This window comes from Alligator mississippiensis, chromosome 11, assembly GCF_030867095.1.
Source record: "Alligator mississippiensis isolate rAllMis1 chromosome 11, rAllMis1, whole genome shotgun sequence".
In the NCBI taxonomy this organism is placed as follows: domain Eukaryota; kingdom Metazoa; phylum Chordata; order Crocodylia; family Alligatoridae; genus Alligator; species Alligator mississippiensis.
This window is the reverse complement of record NC_081834.1, coordinates 32,272,352-32,291,245: the sequence shown is the minus strand read 5'-3', so window position 1 is coordinate 32,291,245 and position 18,894 is coordinate 32,272,352. Positions and strand designations below refer to the sequence as shown.

The 18,894-nt window shown below is 41.3% G+C and overlaps 1 protein-coding gene across 3 annotated transcripts in view; it reads left to right on the top strand.

Moving 5' to 3' along the window:
* TLN2 (talin 2) overlaps positions 1-18,894 on the top strand; it is a 391,556-nt gene that overhangs the window by 257,443 nt on the left and 115,219 nt on the right. For all 3 annotated transcript variants that reach the window (XM_059714785.1, XM_059714786.1, XM_059714784.1), the window contains exons 24-31: positions 1,297-1,410; positions 2,388-2,522; positions 3,220-3,348; positions 4,331-4,433; positions 10,058-10,266; positions 11,150-11,269; positions 12,572-12,769; positions 15,285-15,424. In XM_059714785.1, coding sequence (XP_059570768.1) covers positions 1,297-1,410; positions 2,388-2,522; positions 3,220-3,348; positions 4,331-4,433; positions 10,058-10,266; positions 11,150-11,269; positions 12,572-12,769; positions 15,285-15,424 — 1,148 coding nt within the window. The remainder of the gene's footprint in view (positions 1-1,296; positions 1,411-2,387; positions 2,523-3,219; positions 3,349-4,330; positions 4,434-10,057; positions 10,267-11,149; positions 11,270-12,571; positions 12,770-15,284; positions 15,425-18,894) is intronic.

Genomic DNA, 18,894 nt, shown 5'->3' with positions numbered 1-18,894 from the left:
AGCTAGGGGCTGGGCTTGTACTGAGATAAAACCATTACTTCATGTATGCACACACTATCTACAGGGTTCTCTTACTTGGCTGACATGCAATTTGTGCCCTTAAGTTCCTTTTCTGAACCAGTCTATGAACTTAACATAGTGATGGGTCATGTTATACTTAATTCACTAACTAGTAGGCTGCAGGCAGCATACAGCTTAGGTACGGTAGAAGTGAACACAGAGACACCCTCAGATTTGTTTCATTGTAAGCTGTGATGCAGGATATCTCATTGACAAGTACTTTAGTTTTACCTGTAGCTAGGAGCTTACTTTTTCCTTCTGAACCATGTTGTTTCAAGGCCTTTAGGGAAATAAAAGCCAAATTGAGTGCAAAATGGCATATTCTTCTACTTGGAGAAACTGCAGAAATCAAGAATGCAACCACTAAGCAAATCAAAGCTTCTAGGAAAAAAGGTATTGACATTTACCACTTGGCTATTAAGTGCATTACCTCTCACACGCCTGCTCTTGAAAGAATGGTGAACAAATAAAAGAGTTTGAACATATCTGCAAAGGCAGAGTATATCAAAGAGATGTCTTGTAGGCTGATACATTCTCAATACAAATGCAAAAGCACTGTGATTGCAGTTCATTCTAATTTGGTCTTAACACTGATTTATTATGCAGCAAATAGGAGATTGAAAATCTGCTTCTGTACTTCAGGAAAAAAAATTAATACTTGAGGAAAGTATTCTAGAAAAATGTACAGAAGATGAGTCATATGCACATAAGTTTATACTTGGACAGGAATATGGATAATATTTTAACGACATGCATATTCAGAATATCACAACTATGCTTTAAACATTTATCAATCAGTCAAAGAAAAATAAGATGAGATACCAAAGTTTGAGAAACTGAAATTTCCTTGAAGGAAGAGAGATTCTTGAGCTGTTCAAGTTGTTAACATGAGCAATTTGGAGTCTATAACAATAATTGTATTATGCAAAATAAAAAAAAATGTGTTATTGAACATGTGTATCCTTACTGTTTTTATAGAAAAGCTTTATCCGTGATATAGAATCCTCAAGCTAATCCATATAATTCTGTAGCAAGCCTGAATCCTCCATGTACTGTAAAAAATGTCCTGACTTGTACTCGTTAAAATCTTTAGAGACCAAAATGATTTCTGGGAAATGTCAGTGGTATTATACTTGATAAAAACCATAGGTCTTTTCTCCTGTACTTTGAGGCTTGATTGGTACTGCATTTGCTTAATTTCCCATTAAAACTTCCTTCCTTGTGAACCTCCTCCAGAACGTTGCTGACCACATTCCTCAGTTGGTACAGGGAGTGAGGGGGAGTCAAGCGCAGGCAGAAGATCTCAGTGCTCAGCTTGCTCTGATAAATTCCAGCCAGAACTTCCTTCAGGTAAATAACATCAAATAAACTCTGCAGATTGTCTCGAGCATTTTCGGTCCTGATTTTGAATACTCTTCACTTGTGCATTGAAAAGCATAGCTGTAACGGTAGAATGACAGTGAGATCTATATATTTAGTCACTGATTGAGACCCACTGGGAGAAGAAATTTAATTTGAGAAATATTTACCATGAGGTATCTTTATAAGTCCTTACTGCTAATAGTCACAGTATTTTAGCAAGAGTTCTTAGGGCTTTATGGGGGAGGTAGAATTTACATTTTTCAGGTGTCTGTTCAAGATCCCAAGGTCTTGTTCAAAGTTCTGGGCAGAACCCAAATTTCAAGCAGTCCAAACCATCTTTAAAAGAAAGGGTCAAGGAGGGTGGCAGGGAAGGGCATAGAGTGTAAGTTCCCTCTGAAATTATTGGGGCAATCCATCTGCTTCTATTCATGGATACCATGGTAAGCAAGGTGTGCTAACACTACCATCTGTGATGGTTTACCTAAATTATTTGTTCCCATTTACTAGTATTTTAAAAGAAAATGTAAATATTCAGAAATATTGAAATAAATTTGGCATATATGCTATCCAGGCTTGTTTGAGCAAACAAGCTATAAGGTGAAAATTCTCTAATTAATTGTTTATATTATGGGAGGTCTCAGTCAGACTTTGGTACCTGTTGCACTAGAAAAATGACTAAAACAAAGTTTGTTCCTACCGCAGAGATCTTGCTGTTTAGGGTTATGACTAAGCTAAACATATTAGTAAAGAAATTGGGGGTGAGATGGGGATGGGGCAGAGGCTAGTGTCAGTGCACTGTATACATTGATATTGGTTCTAATGATTTGCTAGCCTAAAAAACCACAGTTAAAATTTTCAGTTCCTTAATTCTTCTTTCATAATAGGCCTATTTTAGTGTTTGATGCACTTATGTAAGCGTATGGGCATGAACTGATCAATCACATTCTTTGCTAATCCTAAAATAGCCAGGAAGTAAGATGGTGGCATCAGCCAAAGCTGCAGTACCCACAGTGACTGACCAAGCTGCAGCAATGCAGCTAAGTCAGTGTGCCAAGAACCTTGCAACCAGCTTAGCTGAGTTGAGAACTGCCTCCCAAAAGGTGGGTAAATTTTGCTGTTCAGCTAGAGTTTCATTGTATTTTATAAGATGTGGTTTACTGAAGCTTGTGTGTAGCTAGAAATGCCATTTGCAATTCTCGGTTTATTGCTGCCTTCTTTTCAATCTAATTTTATATGTATGCTGCAGTCCAACGGTCTGATTGCAGTTTGTATAGACACAGATTGGATACAATAAGTGTAGCTGTGGCATCAGCAGGTTCAGTGGGGGCTTGAAACCCTGAATAAATGTGTGGCCTACTAGCCTATTAGTGAGCTCTGTGCTGTCACAGGAATGCTGCTATCAGTCCCTAAGCTTACCACTAGCTTACCAATGTGTGCAAGAGCTACAGGCATACCCTTTAGATTGCTACTTAGACATACCCCAAGTTGTTAAGAGACAGTAACTAGAAATTGAAACTCAACAGTGCAAAATGGATCTCATTCCCTTATGTGGCTTGGGACAGTTGTAAAATGGTAGAAAAAGGCTCAAAAGGACTATAAGAGGAACTCCAATTTAACACAGTACTTGAGGCAGGATCATCCCTTTCTAAACTGTCCCAGACAAATGTTTGTCTGATTTAAAGGAATGGAGGTTTCATAATTTGTCTAGATTGTGTCCCAGCGCAATACATGTCCCCATTTTTTAAAGTAGAAGGCTGTTTAATGATAACAGTTTCTGTGGATCTATTTTCTGGATAGGCTCACGAAGCATGTGGTCCAATGGAAATTGATTCTGCTTTGAATACAGTCCAGACACTCAAAAGTGAACTGCAAGATGCAAAGATGGCAGCTGTTGATGGACAGTTAAAACCACTCCCAGGAGAAACGGTAATTAGTGATAAAGCAGAGGCTTGGTCTGCCTTGCATGTAGGAAATGTGTCCCATGACTTATGTACTAAAATTCAACATTCTGAGGTTGTGTTGGTGAAATAAGCCATCTAATGTTCCTTTCAACAGCAGTGTACGTAAGTGCCCTTTCAGAATCTGTCTTGAGCACCATGAATGATCCTTATGCCAAAAAGAAGACTATTCTTCTGGTGCTCACATTTTTGGCCTGTGGGCCAGATAAATGGGGTGGGACAGGGGCTGGGATCACCACCTCCACCTGAACGGAGTGCAGTCCTTGTGTACAGGGGCCAGGCAGGGGCAGTGTAGAGACCAGGGGTCTGATCCTGTCACACAGGAGCAGTGCAAGCTTTCTATCTGGCTGGAACCAGGCTCCAGGGGTTCTGCACTGTCCAAGCCAGCCCCACCTCCGCCTTGCACACCTGGTCTAGTGTGTAGGTCCACAGCCTGCAAGGCTCCCAACAGGATCCATAGGGAGCCTTCCAGGCTGGCGTACACAGCTCCAGAGGCCTGATGTAGCCCACAGGCAGGGGGTTTGACCACCCCTGCTCTGGGCAGAAACCACATAGTGGAGGAGGTCCTACTTTGAGGGCCTAGAAAGAAATTAGGTTATAGGGATTTTTTTTAATATCCATTTCTTCTAGCCATTGCAATTAAAAAAACAGGAAAGAGAATCAACATTTGATTTCATTTTTAATCTTGTAGTTAGAGAATGAAACTGTAAAATAACAGTTGATACAAACTATCAAAACTCAACTTTGAAGCCCTGATTTCCTTCCCATGTGCATGCTGCTTGGTACTTCCATTTCATTCGGCCTGGACAATGAATGCATGCTAATCAAGTCCTAGGGTTGAGTAGTGCAAGACCAGTTTCTGGGAGAAAAATCTTTCCATTAGGCTTAGAAGGAAAAATTGCTTCACTGTAGCATAAATAAAGAAATCTGTCCTCTGAATGTTTTCACAGCTTGAAAAATGTGCTCAAGACCTAGGAAGCACATCCAAAGCTGTTGGTTCATCAATGGCCCAGCTGTTGACTTGTGCTGCTCAAGGCAATGAGCACTACACAGGTACTCTTTTATTTATAATGCCTGCAAGCAAACTCTGCTTTCCATAAAATGTGTGTTGGAAGTTTTTCTTGTTATTTAAGTGAAGGAAGTGTTTTCTTTGTCATTTTTACACTTGTAGTGAATTTTGTGAGTTACTAGCAATTGTTCATGAAAATAAGCTGCCTTGTTTCTGAAACCAAGTTGCAGGGACTGCTCTCTGGCTCAGAAATTTGGAGTAGGCTGAGCCTTCTGATACCATATCTATGAAATAAATACTTCTTTGGGGAAAGAGACAATTCTTTACTGTGCAATTGAATTAAAGTGCTGGGTTATGTAAATGTTACTGTTGTGAGAGAGCCCGTGATGAGAATGATACTAATGTAATTATTTTAAATGGTAGAAAGCCCTTGGGGTTTTTTATCTCATACTTCAACTATACCCAAGATACATTGGTGTTGGCTAAAACTGTGCATCCCTTACCACAGGTAATGGATTTACATGCATGAGGCTCTTGCTCTCTCTGCCTTGATGATCAAATTTGCATATCAAGGGCAGAAGGCTAAGTCAAGATGGCGGCCAACCAGTTTCATGGGCAGATCATGAGGCCAGCTGCCATTTTCACAGGTTTATCATGGTGGCCCCTCCCCCCCAGTTTCTGATTGGTTACGGGGCCCTGGTAGCCTGCCCCCTCCACTGATTGGTAAAGAAGCCTGTCCATCACACAGCCCCATCCCTCACTGCTGATTGAGGTTTGTCTGTCATGTGGCCCCTGGCCCTCACCACTGATTGGTAGAGAGGAACAGGGCTGCATGACAGGTAGCCTTCTCAGCCAATCAACTGGGGGGGGGGGGCAGCCATCTTGTCTGCTCACCTTGGTGTAACCCCCTTCATTCCAGGCTGCACAGCTGGGAAGACTGCTGCTTCCCACTGGGGAGTCAGCATTTTTATTTTAAGTAAGGTTTTCTTTCCCCTGCAGTTTTCGTGGAGTTTGCCATTTCACAGACATTGCCCAGTTTTGCAAAATCCGTGAAATCATGATTTGAGTAGGTCCCTACTAATGGAGAACTTGAGCAGCAAACCTTCAGAGCACGATTTTTCAGCAGTTACTCTACTTCTAGTTGTGTATACCAGTGTTAGGACCTTGAAAGAGCCATTAGAAGAAACATTTCAGCCTTGTAAAATGCAATTATTTAACACTATTTGTGTAGAAAATAGAAGGTGTTGATGCAAACACCACAGCGGGATATTTTTAAACATTACTGATAAGAACCATTATGGCAATTACCATTTCATTTGATGTAATTGGATCAAGACTACACAGATTTCAGTTGCTTTCATTTGAAATGGATGTAATTGGATTAAGATGACACAAATTTCTATTATATACCCATGCATTAGTTAGTATTTGAAAATAAACTCATGAAGTTGGAATCTAGTGACTGAAACAAGGAGCTATCTTAAAATAAAACAAGTAGGTAGCTGCTAGGACAGGAAAACCTGCTGTAGTAGTCAAAGATCTCTTTTATTGTCTGTCCTATTTGCTGCCTAATACTTTGTGCTGATCATTTTGGTACTTGAACAAGTAGTAAGTGTTCATCTTGGGATTTTGTTGTTGTTTGCCACATAGTGTCTTGGGTACCATTAAACCAATTTTTTATGAAATAAGAGTGGCAAAGTCATTTACAATTTAACTTTGAATGGAATATGTTATCCTTTTGTACTTAAGTTCCTGTGCAAGTTTCCCTTGTTTTGTTCTGTGACTTACAAATCAGTATGTAGTGAAATTTGTTGAACACAATTGGAGGCTTGAACAATTAGGGATTTTTTTACTCTTCCATAATTAATAAAGATGAACTCCTCCTTTTTAATCTGATTTATTTGGCTTCTATATTTGAAATTTAAATTCCTGACTTGAATTTTCCTCCTTGGAAAATGGGGGGAGCATATAAAAAGTGGAAACGGGGAGAGATTACCAAAGAGGAGTATACCTCCTCTGCTCGCGCTTGTAGGGAGGCAGTTAGATGGGCCAAAACTACCATGGAGCTGAGGATGGCATCCCAAGTAAAGGATAACAAAAAATTGTTTTTTAGATATATAGGGAGTAAAAGGAAGGCCCAGGGAGGAATAGGACCCCTACTAAATGGGCAGAAGCAATTGGTGACGGACAGGGGGGACAAGGCTGAACTCCTCAACGAGTTCTTTGCCTCAGTGTTCCTAAGAGAGGGGCATGACAAGTCTCTCACTGGGGTTGTAGAGAGGCAGCAGCAAGGCGCCGGACTGCCATGCGTAGACCCTGAGATGGTGCAGAGTCACTTGGAAGAACTGGATGCCTTTAAGTTGGCAGGCCTGGATGAGCTCCATCCGAGGGTACTGAAGGCACTGGCTGACATCATTGCAGAGCCACTGACAGGAATATTTGAACACTCGTGGCGCATGGGCCAGGTCGCGGAGGACTGGAAAAGGGCCAATGTGGTCCCCATTTTCAAGAAGGGGAGGAAGGAGGACCCGGGCAACTATAGGCCAGTCAGTCTCACCTCCATCCTAGGCAAAGTCTTCGAAAAATTATCAAGGCTCACATTTGCGAGAGCCCGGCAGGAAAAATTATGCTGAGGGGAAACCGGCACGGGTTCGTAGCAGGTAGATCATGCCTGACTAATCTAGTCTCTTTTTATGACCAGGTTACAAAACGCCTGGACACAGGAGTAGGGGTTGATGTCGTATACTTAGACTTCAGGAAGGCCTTCGATACGGTATCCCACACCATACTGGTAAACAAGTTAAGAGGCTGTGACTTGGATGACGACACAGTCTGGTGGGTGGCGAATTGGCTAGAAGGTCGCACCCACAGAGTTGTAGTGGATGGGTCGGTATCAACCTGGAAGGGTGTGGGCAGTGGGGTCCTGCAGGGCTCGGTCCTTGGACCGATACTCTTCAATATCTTCATCAGCGACTTGGACGAGAGAGTGAAGTGTACTCTGTCCAAGTTTGCGGATAACACAAAACTGTGGGGAGAAGTGGACACGCCGGAGGGCAGGGAACAACTACAAGCAGAGCTGGACAGTTTGGACAAATGGGTGGAAAACAACAGAATGCAATTCAACAAGGAGAAATGCAAAGTGCTGCACCTAGGGAGGAAAAATGTCCAGCATACCTACTGCCTTGGAAATTACCTGCTTGGTGGCACGGAAGCGGAAAGGGATCTTGGAGTCCTAGTGACTCCAAGATGAACATGAGTCGGCAGTGTGACGAAGCCATCAGAAAAGCCAACGGCACTTTATCGTGCATCAGCAGATGCATGACAAACAGATCCAAGGAGGTGATACTTCCCCTCTATTGGCGCTGGTCAGACCACAGTTGGAATACTGCCTGCAGTTTTGGGCGCCACACTTCAAGAGGGATGTGGACAACCTGGAGAGGGTCCAGAGAAGGACCACTCGTATGGTTAAGGGCTTGCAGGCCAAGCCCTATGAGGGAGAGACTGGGGCACCTGGACCTCTTCAGCCTCCGCAAGAGAAGGTTGAGAGGCGACCTTGTGGCTGCCTATAAGTTCATCACGGGGGCACAGAAGGGAATTGGTGAGGTTTTATTCACCAAGGCGCCCCCGGGGGTTACAAGAAATAATGGCCACAAGCTAGCAGAGAGCAGATTTAGATTGGACATTAGGAAGAACTTCTTCACAGTTCGAGTGGCCAAGGTCTGGAACGGGCTCCCAAGGGAGGTGGTGCTCTCCCCTACCCTGGGGGTCTTCAAGAGGAGGTTGAATGTGCATCTATCTGGGGTCATCTAGACCCAGCACTCTTTCCTGCCTATGCAGGGGGTCGGACTCAATGATCTATTGAGGTCCCTTCCGACCCTAACATTATGAATCTATGAAAATTGTGATTGGATCATTAAAAGGATTAAAAGGACATCACAGAAAAAGAATTTTGAGCCAACAACATAAAAACTGAATCTCCCATCCCCCATTTTTTTGGGAGATAAGAGAACTGTCTCTCAGATTTCAGCTACTTTTAATGTTCTAGTCAACTTCCCCTAAGAGTGCTGATGTTATAAATAAATATAAATATTTTAAATATTACAACAGCTTTTATTGACCTCTATAGTCAGGACCCTGTTTTGTTAGGGGTGATCACTTCAAGACTCTAAGCCTTAAAGAGTTTACAAGCTAAATAAATAAATCAGAGTAACTGTGGGAAGGAAAATGGAGACACAGATTGGTGAAGTGACTTTTGTTAGGTCCCACAGCACAAGAATTATTGAGGGGGAAGTAAAAGCCAGGTCTCCTAGTTCCCATCCCAGCATCCTGCTAACTAACCTGCCTTTTAAATAGGGAGGGAGAACTGCTTCAACTCCTGATAAAGAATTTATCATTTTGGGAGAAACTTTGTGGTTTCCTGTGTATGGCAAATGTCAAAAAGGCAAAGGTTGCATTGTAGGCTGTTTAATGGAAAGGTGGAAACTTTAAGCAGTGCCAATCCTATTGCTGTGTCTAGATCTGAACTTCTTTTACATTTATACATAACACAGCTCTTTCTCTGCAGTAACAAAGAAAAGTGTTGTGTTTAAAAATGTTCACTTGTGACTGTGGCACTGAAATTGTTAATGTGTTAGCATTAATACATTTGGAATTGGCAGCCCCGTAATTTGTATTAGGTTGTGAAACTACATTCCAGCTGTATAACTTTGTAAATGTTTAGAGATGGGAAAGCAAAGGCCTATAACAAAGCAGGCTTGTACAGGGAGTGAGAACCTTCTTGTAGGGAATTTTTAAAGTAGAAATGGCATGTTTAGCCTTTCTGTACTTAAAGTAAAAAGACCACCAACATTTAATGGATCTGTAATAGTCCATTGTTGTGTAGGTAGCAATTTTTATTCTACAGACTAATAAGGATGTTTTAAAAACTCGGAGTAAAGAACATTGTATGGTTTTTCAGTAAAGGATGAATTAGACAGACAGATAAAAGAACATTCTTCCATTACAGCTTGAACCATAGTTCTTAGTTTCATCACTGATGAACTTCTTCAGTATCTGGGTCAGACTGCCAGGCCACCTAACCAGTTTCCCAAGGTCTGCTATGTACCTTTTTCCACTTTGTGCACACTCTGCATAAGGAGACAAGGTGATATTGAGTTGCTTTGTTTTAGAAAGCTTCATGTTGCTTTTTGGTTGAAATTCTTCTGCTTTTTTGATCTTGAGTGAGGTCCTGAGTCATATTTTAGAAGTAACTGATATTTTAGCTTCTAAGACTCGTTGTAAGTTAATGGGACTTAGCCTCCTAAATCACTTAGGCATTTTTAAAATGTTACCCTTCAGAGTTAAGAACTTCTTTTTTTTCTTCAGTTTCAACTGAAAGCAATTTAAAAATCTTAGAATTTCCTTCTTTTCCTGACATAAGAAGGAAGTGTCCATTTGTTTAGAAGTGCCCTGGAATATGCTCTTTGGGGTATATTATTTACTCTATGGCTTTTTTCAAACTGCATGGTGATGTAAGTATCAGAAGTGTTCACATTTGAAAGACTTGTTTTAAAATGTTTGAAATTTTATGTTGAAATGGATTTATTACCAGCAAATTCAGCTGCCAGAGAGTAAAAAAGATTGTGCCTTAGAGGATACTAACAGAGTGCTTGATGAAATCTGAATTTAGGGGTCGCTGCCAGAGAGACAGCTCAAGCTCTGAAGACTTTGGCTCAGGCAGCACGAGGGGTTGCGGCATCTACTACTGACCCCGTGGCAGCACATGCTATGTTAGATTCAGCAAGGGATGTCATGGAAGGCTCTGCTATGCTTATTCAGGAAGCAAAGAAGGCTCTGGCAGCACCTGGGGATGCAGAGAGTCAGCAAAGATTAGCCCAGGTAAATTGTGACATGACCTTCTATGCCTGCTGCATAAAACCAGCAGAAAACAACTTTGAATGTTGAAACCACAGCACTAAATAGCACAGCTGATGCAGCTAGGAAATAGGCTGCTTTGGAGACATTGAATTGATGTAATTCCTCTTAGGAAGATTTATTTTAAGTTGTGGAGTGACATCTGTACACTACTGCATGTGTTAGCACCTTTAAACCCTGTGATATTTACATGTGAGATTATAATTGTGAAACTAAACAGATTTCTCACTGTTACCAATTTAACAATCCTGAGTCATCATAGTGTGCTTGAAATATAAATCATGACACACCAACTTTTCTAAACATATCACATCAAATCAGCATTTTTTTTATCAGATCAACAGATCCTTTTCTCTTGGTCAGAGGGTCCTGAGGCTGTTTGGCTTTTTAAATCATAATTGCAGGGGTATGTTTAAATAACAGTTCCTTGAAGCTTACATGAAGCATCATATATGCCCTTTTTCTGTTGCTAGCACCTGATTGGCTGACTAGTTACTTATTTCTTTGTTAGAGCTGTCATCTGCTCAGTGCTAAAAATCAATTTTGGTTCATCAGCATTAACTTGCTTTCCACACAGCCCCTTTCTGCATAACACTTTTGAATGCCCATTACAAGTTTCCAGTCCAGGCACTGCCTTGCCAAATGAGTGAGTATAATGAGCAACAGTTGCTCTTCTGCAGTTGGGAAACTGAGAAAGGGACAAGCCTTAGAGGAGGAGTCATGTTATAGCAAGAGAAGGATTTAGAAGTTCCCTGCCACAAAGGTGAACTGCCCTTTAAGGTTAAAGCTTGTTGAACAGGACCCAGTCAGCTATTCCTGATGATTTCATGTGCATGTATATTTCCAGGTGGCCAAAGCAGTTTCCCATTCATTGAATAACTGTGTGAATTGTCTACCTGGACAAAAGGATGTGGATGTGGCCTTGAAGAGTATTGGAGAATCTAGCAAAAAGCTACTTGTTGATTCGGTGAGAAAAATATTTTTATGTAAATTATTTCAGAGGGGCAAAACCTGACCTGGGTTCTCCATATGTTAAATTCATTCGTAAGAAATATCCTCTAAATGCCTTTCCCATTTCAGTATTTCAGACTGAAAAGCTTCTCTGTTGATTTGGAGAGAACTCACATGTTGCTGTGACTCAAAAATATGATAATTTTTATTGCCAACCCTGCCTAGATCACCGTCAGCTCCATTACTGGAAGTCTCAGTTTTGAAAGATGCAAAGACCTGAAAAATACAAAGCTATCCTTTCAACTTAGTGGGAGAACCATGATGCCCTGCTATCAGGCAGTATTCGTTCATACTTCTTTACGACAGTGTCACAATCCCCATTTTCTATTGCACCCTTCTAAAAAAGTGTACTGAGTCTATTGTAATTTAATTTAAATAAATTAAAAGTTGTGTCCATATTTCTATCCTTAAATGCCACTTATAGTTTGTAACCACAAGCAACTTGCCTGAGGCGTGTGGCCGCTGTGTAGTTCAGTCATGTGTCATCACTACCAGAAGCAGTGGGAATCTTCCTGTTTGTTGGGTGAACAGGGGATCTCATTCTGAAGGAATCTGAATACCTTTAGTCAGTGCATGCTTTAGTTAGTTTAGGGCTCAAACATAATTTGGAGCCAGTTCAAATCCACTTGGTTACTGTACATTCATTTTGTGATGTTTATTCTGCCAAATAGATAATCATTAGAACCTCCACAGTTCGTGGCTGACTCGCAGATTGCCAGTATTGTAGAATAAAAGATAAAAAAAAAAGAATATTTCCAGGTGTCTTCTGAGATGGAGATAAATAACTTGGCCTTAATTCCCCAATATCTAAAGTATAAATGAAAAGTCGCCATACTGAGACCAGGATCTGTATATGAAAGAATCCCAAAGTTAGGGGTTGTTGTAGCTTGAAGGCATTGATGACCATTTGTCTGCCCTTTGCCTTGCCCAAAGCTAGGAGATAACTGCCGCCTAGTCTTCCTGTTAATGGATTTAGTACATGGAGTTCAAATAGTAGAGGCCTATACTTCTCACTTCCAAATCTAGGGTTAATTTCCCTCAGGGAGCAAAACTAGGCTGGCTGCTATACAGGTTTTGATTTAGTCCCACCTCTAAAATAAAGGCTATCTTTTCATCATTCAAATCATAGCAATCCAGGTGTAATCCCAGGGACCATCCACATGCATTCTTTTAACATTTTGAATGGTACAAGAGCTGCATAGTTGCTAAGGGCTTATCTGAACAGTTGGTTACTGAAATTAACTCTTTTCTCTTGAAGCTGCCTCCAAGTTCTAAATCTTTCCAAGAAGCACAAAGTGAACTGAACCAGGCTGCAGCAGATCTGAACCAGTCAGCAGGAGAAGTAGTTCATGCTACACGGGGTCAAAGTGGAGAGTTGGCAGCAGCCTCTGGAAAGTTCAGTGATGATTTTGATGAGTTCCTTGATGCTGGCATTGAAATGGCTGGTCAAGCACAAGTGAGTTTTGGTCCCTGAAGTCCACAGCTGACCTACCTGGGATATGTAGGGATGTTAACTGTGCTAGTCTCAACCTGCACAAAGATGGAGGGTCAGCGATAACAAGCTGTTCTGACTGAAGAGAAATTACTACGGAGTTTTCACAACACTCACAAGATTCCTGGTACTGATTGAAAATGACTACACTCCTTCATTTAATCAGAGCTTTGTTCTCTTGATTTTGTGAACTGTGTAGCAGAAGGTAGTCCATTGCTTTTCCAGATGGTGAGCAGCTCCTAGAGATAAGTGCCTGTGCTCCAAAAAATCAAGGTAAAAAGGATAGCTGAGATATAATGAATCCTTTGAAATCTAGTTTCAGTACTTCCACTTGGTGTAACATGGATACACATTATTGGATCCATTGTGGATCTGCCAACCCCACAAAGTTGACCCGTGAGGAAGATTGGTTAAGCACCTTGTGGATGTGACAGTATTGTGTAGTTTTTTCAAGTTTTTAAAAATGGGGTACACATTACTAGTTTTTGCACTTTGAAACATTTAGCTACAGTTGGCATTAGAAAGAGCTGTATGACAGGCTGGATGTGAAGCCATTTAGCAAAACACAGGCTAGCACATTACATGAAGTGGTACCATCCAGTTTATAGGAGGAAGAATAAGAGGTGAAAACATGTAAGTGTGTTAGTTGATTGTATGTGTCAGCCTTTTGAATAGCTGGTACCAGCACACTTCAGAAGACCTGTTGCAAGTCAGTCTGAAGCGTGGGGCAGTCTTTCAGATTCTTGTTTGGCATAATAGTCTAATGACAAGAAATAGACCAGTCTGAAGTCCTTTAAAAGAACTGTGAGATCACATATAGATAAATCCAGTCCACCTAAATGTTGTTATATCTGAGAACAGCGGTCAGTTTTTAATTAAGGAGTGTTTGGGCTTTTGAGTGGAAGTTAAACCATTCTGTTCCCAGAATGGACACAACACAAGAACACAACATCTCAGTTAGCACAAGCTGGCAGTCTTGCACTCCCAACCAAAACCCAGGGATTAAATAAACATAGAAACAGAGCCACTCTTTCATCCCTGTCCCTCCAGGTTAGAAAACTAGTATATCCATGGGGTGTAGTGTAAGTTGACTTACCCTGCTGCCACCTTGGTGTTTATCTGTTCCACAGCAAACTGGATGACTTCAGTCTCCAGGGCTATGAATTAGTGCTCTTAATTTAAAAAAGTAACACTTCTGATGTTCTGACAGAGTCCCTTAAAGGGAATACTTTATGGGCAGAAAGAGGCAAATTCGGCAAGCAGCACCTGTGAATATTCTTGCAAACAAGTAATTTGCAGTGCTGACAGTGGCCAATTTTTAATTACATGAGCTCAGATTCTCAAAGTGGTTTGATACCTAAGCCTCATAGATTTCATAGGAGTTAAGTAGGAGTTAAGTGTCTAACTAACTTTGAGGCTCTGGGCCTTACTAATAATAATTGGGTGCGAGAGTTTTATTCACAAGGATAAAATGAAAACACAAGTGCAAACATGTATTTACAAGGGAATTCCAGCTAGCAGTGAACTCGCAGACTTTATGAAATGTTTGTCTTGAACACATGCTGAACTAAAACAATCGTAGGTATTTCTGAATCAAATAAAAAGGGATGACTTTTCCCTAAAAAGTCGTCATTCAGTCAGACCAGAAACAGACATTTGGGGGAGATACTATGTGGAGCAAAAAGCAAATACTGCAAATGGCTCGCAAATATAGATTAAAGCCTATTTGAATCAACTGAACAGAATATCTGCTTGCAAATATTTCTAACACAGAAGAAAGTGCTGCATTAATTGCCGAAATTATTGATAGGAGTTCAAAACACTGCTCTTTGCCACACACCTTAATCAAACTATATTTTTCTGTCATGTTGTATGTAGAAAATTGTTATTTCTAAGTCATTCCTTGAAATGAATACATTGTGCCATGTCCAGTTCAAGCCTTTTATCCAACAAAACCACAGAGTAGTTTTCCAGAAACTGCTTTTTCTCCATGTGGAGAATCCCTGTCATTAAGTGTTTCTAAAGGTGTTTTTGGCCACATTTCTGTGTGATTAAGTCATTAATCCCAAAAAGGTAAAGAGGGCTGTAAATTACACCAAGGGTGCTAGGATATAGTTAGCGCACACTGAATAATGTGGACCAGTTGTGCCAGGCAGAGATGTATAAGAGCTTTGACAACAAAAGCATTGTTTAGCAAGTAGTTAAATTTCCCCCCCACTTTTCTGTGAATGCTGTTATTGTTAGAAATCAGGATATTTTTATATGGGTTTCTTTTTCTGCTGTATGAATGGAACTGGAGGCATCTATCTGGAATAGCAGAGGCTTTGGTCAGTGACCATATCTAGTATGTAATTCTATGCAGGGAAGGAGTTTTAGATGGGTAATTATTTTCAATTCCAAATTTCAGTACTTGTATTTTAGTTGTCTCTTTAGTTAATGTGGGCTGCATGCTTACTGCTATACTGCTGTGGCTTTCCAGACTAAAGAGGACCAGATTCAAGTAATAGGGAACCTCAAGAACATCTCTATGGCTTCCAGCAAGCTTTTGTTGGCTGCCAAGTCTCTCTCTGTTGATCCTGGAGCTCCTAATGCCAAGAACCTCTTAGCAGCAGCTGCCAGGTAAGAACCTGCTTTAGGTTTTATGAAGTTTTCTTAACTTTCCTTTGCAGTATGTCTTATTTGTTGGCTGAGTCTTCTGATACAATCAGTTAATCATGTCGGATCATCTTTTGCTTCTACTTATCAAGTGAATGAGATCTGAGGAATCTTGCTTATATTGGATTAATTCTTTAGTTAGTGGAAATCAATGGAGCTCCACTGATACCCATTCAGCAGTGGGTCTGAGGTTTGGCAAAGGGAGCTGTGGCAGTTCCCAGGCTTCTCCCTCTGTCCACTGGTGCTGGCAGCCTTATGCTGCTGGAACCTCCAGGGACTTTTTGAAGTCTGCAGAACAGGTAAGAATCCCCCATCCTCCTCCATGCTCAGATTCCCCTCTCTTCTCCCCCTTTCCTACTCACTACTGCTGCTTTCCCCACTGTTCCTGGGGTGGCAGGAAGCTTCAGAGCTGCTCCTGCTGGGCTGCATGCAGACTGGGCTCATCTGGGACAGCAACAGCAGCAATAGGTCAAGGGTGGGCTCCCCTACCCTGCCTGATCCTCCAGGAGCAGGTGCAGGGTAGGGGACTTGGGGGCCACCCACCCCACCCATTGCTAGTGCCACTATTCCAGCTGAGCCCAGCCCCTGTGCTGCAGCTGGAGTTGGCACAAGTGGCTCTGAAAGCTCCCCTGCCCAGGGAAATCAGCAGGCTGGGTGGTGGGGGAAGGAGAAGGGAAGGTGTCATGACTGAGCATGGAAGGGAAGGAAGGGGATTCTCACCTGTTTGGGGACTTTAAAAAAGGCACAAGAGGTTTTTGAGGTGTGGTCCAGTCCAAAAGGAGCGTGCAGCCATGCCACTGCACTTCCTGTGGATCCACCCCTGTGTTCATGGCACGGTGATTTACATCAGGTGAAAATCCGGCTGTTTTTTTAAGAGGTTATTTATAACAGTTATTCTGTGTCCTTGCTTTTTGTTTTGGCAGCTACTTTTACTTTCTCTACACATGCTGACACTGAGGATGTTTGACTGACAGTTGATGTAAAGGCTTTCAACCCCCAGTGAAGAAAAATCATATTCAGCAATGTCTGTGTATATGCTGTGTTTGTAAATTGTATGTTTATATACAGCTATAGGGGGTGTACATGTGCACTGTTGTTGGGATTTTTAGCGGGGATAAATATTAGGTTTTTAATCTTGTGAGTTTTTTCTTGCTTTGAGGCTGTTGCCTTACATTTCCATGTCAGTGGCCCCCTATTTTTCCTTTAGGGAGATGGAATAGGTTGATTTTTTGCCAGCCTGCTGATGTTGCTGCTTCAACAATCCACATTTATGCTTTGCTGCAGTACCACTGCCAAATGCACACACCATAACATCTCCTCTTCTTGAGTCAGTGTTAACAAAAGCATATATAAGAGGCAAGCTGATTTCTTAAAAAAAAAATGGGATGTTCCTGCCATGGGTGGAAGGAGTACCATTATATAACCCTTATCTGAAAGGAAATCCAGATGGGGAAAATGCTTGCTATTATAAATCTGTTGGGTATTGAGGGAGTTGTTAGTGACCTAGCTGAAAATTGCAACATAATGAAAAGAATGCTGCAGAATATGTGTGATATGAAAACCATATTCATTCCTATTGGTATCTTTGTTTCATGGCTTTATGTAAGAGCTTGGTTCCCTGACTTGAGAGTTGTGCAGGAAATCTGCATAACCCATTATTGAAATCTAGCATGTGTCTTTCAGTTCCTAATATCTCTGTCCTCTCTTCCTAAACATCGCTCTTTTTATGACAAAAAATATATAAATATTGGAGCTGTATGAGTAGTATATTTAGAAATTGATTTGGGTCAGGCCAACACAGAACTTTTTTTCAGTTAACCTGAAATGTTTATAAAAAAAAAAAAGGCACACTCAGGTTATTTAGTCCTTTTTATGCAACTAGGTCAGTTGTGAAATTAAAAAACCAAAATCTTTTGTTCAGAAAGTTGTTTTTACCAGTCATTTGAAAAAAATTATATTTTTGTGGTAAGAAATGGAGAAATGCATGGAGAAATGCAAGGTGCTCCACCTCAGGAGAAACTACCCACATCATACTTATAGGCTCAGCAGTGCTGCACTCTCTAGCACCATGACCAAAATAGATTTATGTTCATCTTGTGATCGGTCATGACCCCTAAGCTACCAATGCGATGCCTTAGCCGGCAAATCAAATTAAACTCTGGCTTGCATCTACCGATGCATCTCAAGCAAGACCCAAGAAGTCATCCTCCTGCTTTACTCAGACTTGGTGAGATTGCAGCTGAAGTATTGCATCCAATTCTGGGCTGCGCACTTTAGAAAGGATGTGGAAGAGCATGAGAGAGTCCAGTGGAGAGCCACACTCATGATTAGAGGTCAAGAAAACAGGCCTTATGAGGAGAGGCATGGGACTCTTCAGCCTGGAGAAGCGAAGGCTCAGGGGTGACTTGGTGGCAGCCTGTAAGTACATGAAGGATGTGCATCAGGAACTGGGAGAATGTCTGTTCACCGGGGTACCCCAAGAGAAGATAAGGTCTAACAGTCACAAACTGCTGAAAGACCGTTTTAGACTGGACATAAGGAAAAACTTGCTTACTGGCCCAGTCTCCAGAGTCAGGAATAGACTCCCCCCAGAAATGGTGCAAGCACCTACTCTGGATACCTTTTTTAAGAAATGCTTGGATGCTTATCTTACTGGGGTGATCTTACCCCAGCTGGCTTCCTGCCCCTTGGGCAGGGGGCTGGACACGATGATCTTGCGAGGTCCCTTCCAGCCCTAATGTCTATGAAATCTATGGATAAATTGTTTATATCTTGAATTGCTTAAAATGGAGAGAAAAGTATTAATCTAGAAAGAGAATTTTGGAGGCTGAGCAGAAATTGGTGATTTGAAACCTAGATGTTAAATCAAAGCAACATCTATATCAAGCTTGGACATCATTGTATTGTACTGCAAGATATTAGGTATTCTATTGCAAAATATTAGGTACTGGATTGCAAATTTTTCATACCAGAATGGGTAGTAATGGAGAGAAAGGGAATAATTTAAGACTGTAAATTTCTATAGTTTACCACAGTGGCTATAAAATAGTGAATCTTATAAACAGGAGTTAACAGATAAGTCACATTAAATAACCACAGTTGTGACACTTTGAACAAAGTATCTTTCTGACATCTATGCTATCCCCAGATGTGAGCAGGTTTCTAGCAATGACTTATTGCAGGTTATCAAGTGACAGTTGCTGAAACTTGAGATATAGGTGTTGAATCAGCTTGTACTCCCCCTAGAGTGCCCAAGTGTTAAGGACTGCTGCTTTTGACATACAGCGCTTCTGTTTCTTCAGACCCTGGTGGAAATGAGTGTTTCTAGTGGAGCCATTTAAGTATTGGTTTCTGAGCTGCAGGCAGGTTGTCATTCACTCCATGAAAATGTTAAGTGAAGAGATGAAGGTAAACTAATGTAAGATTTTAGGACA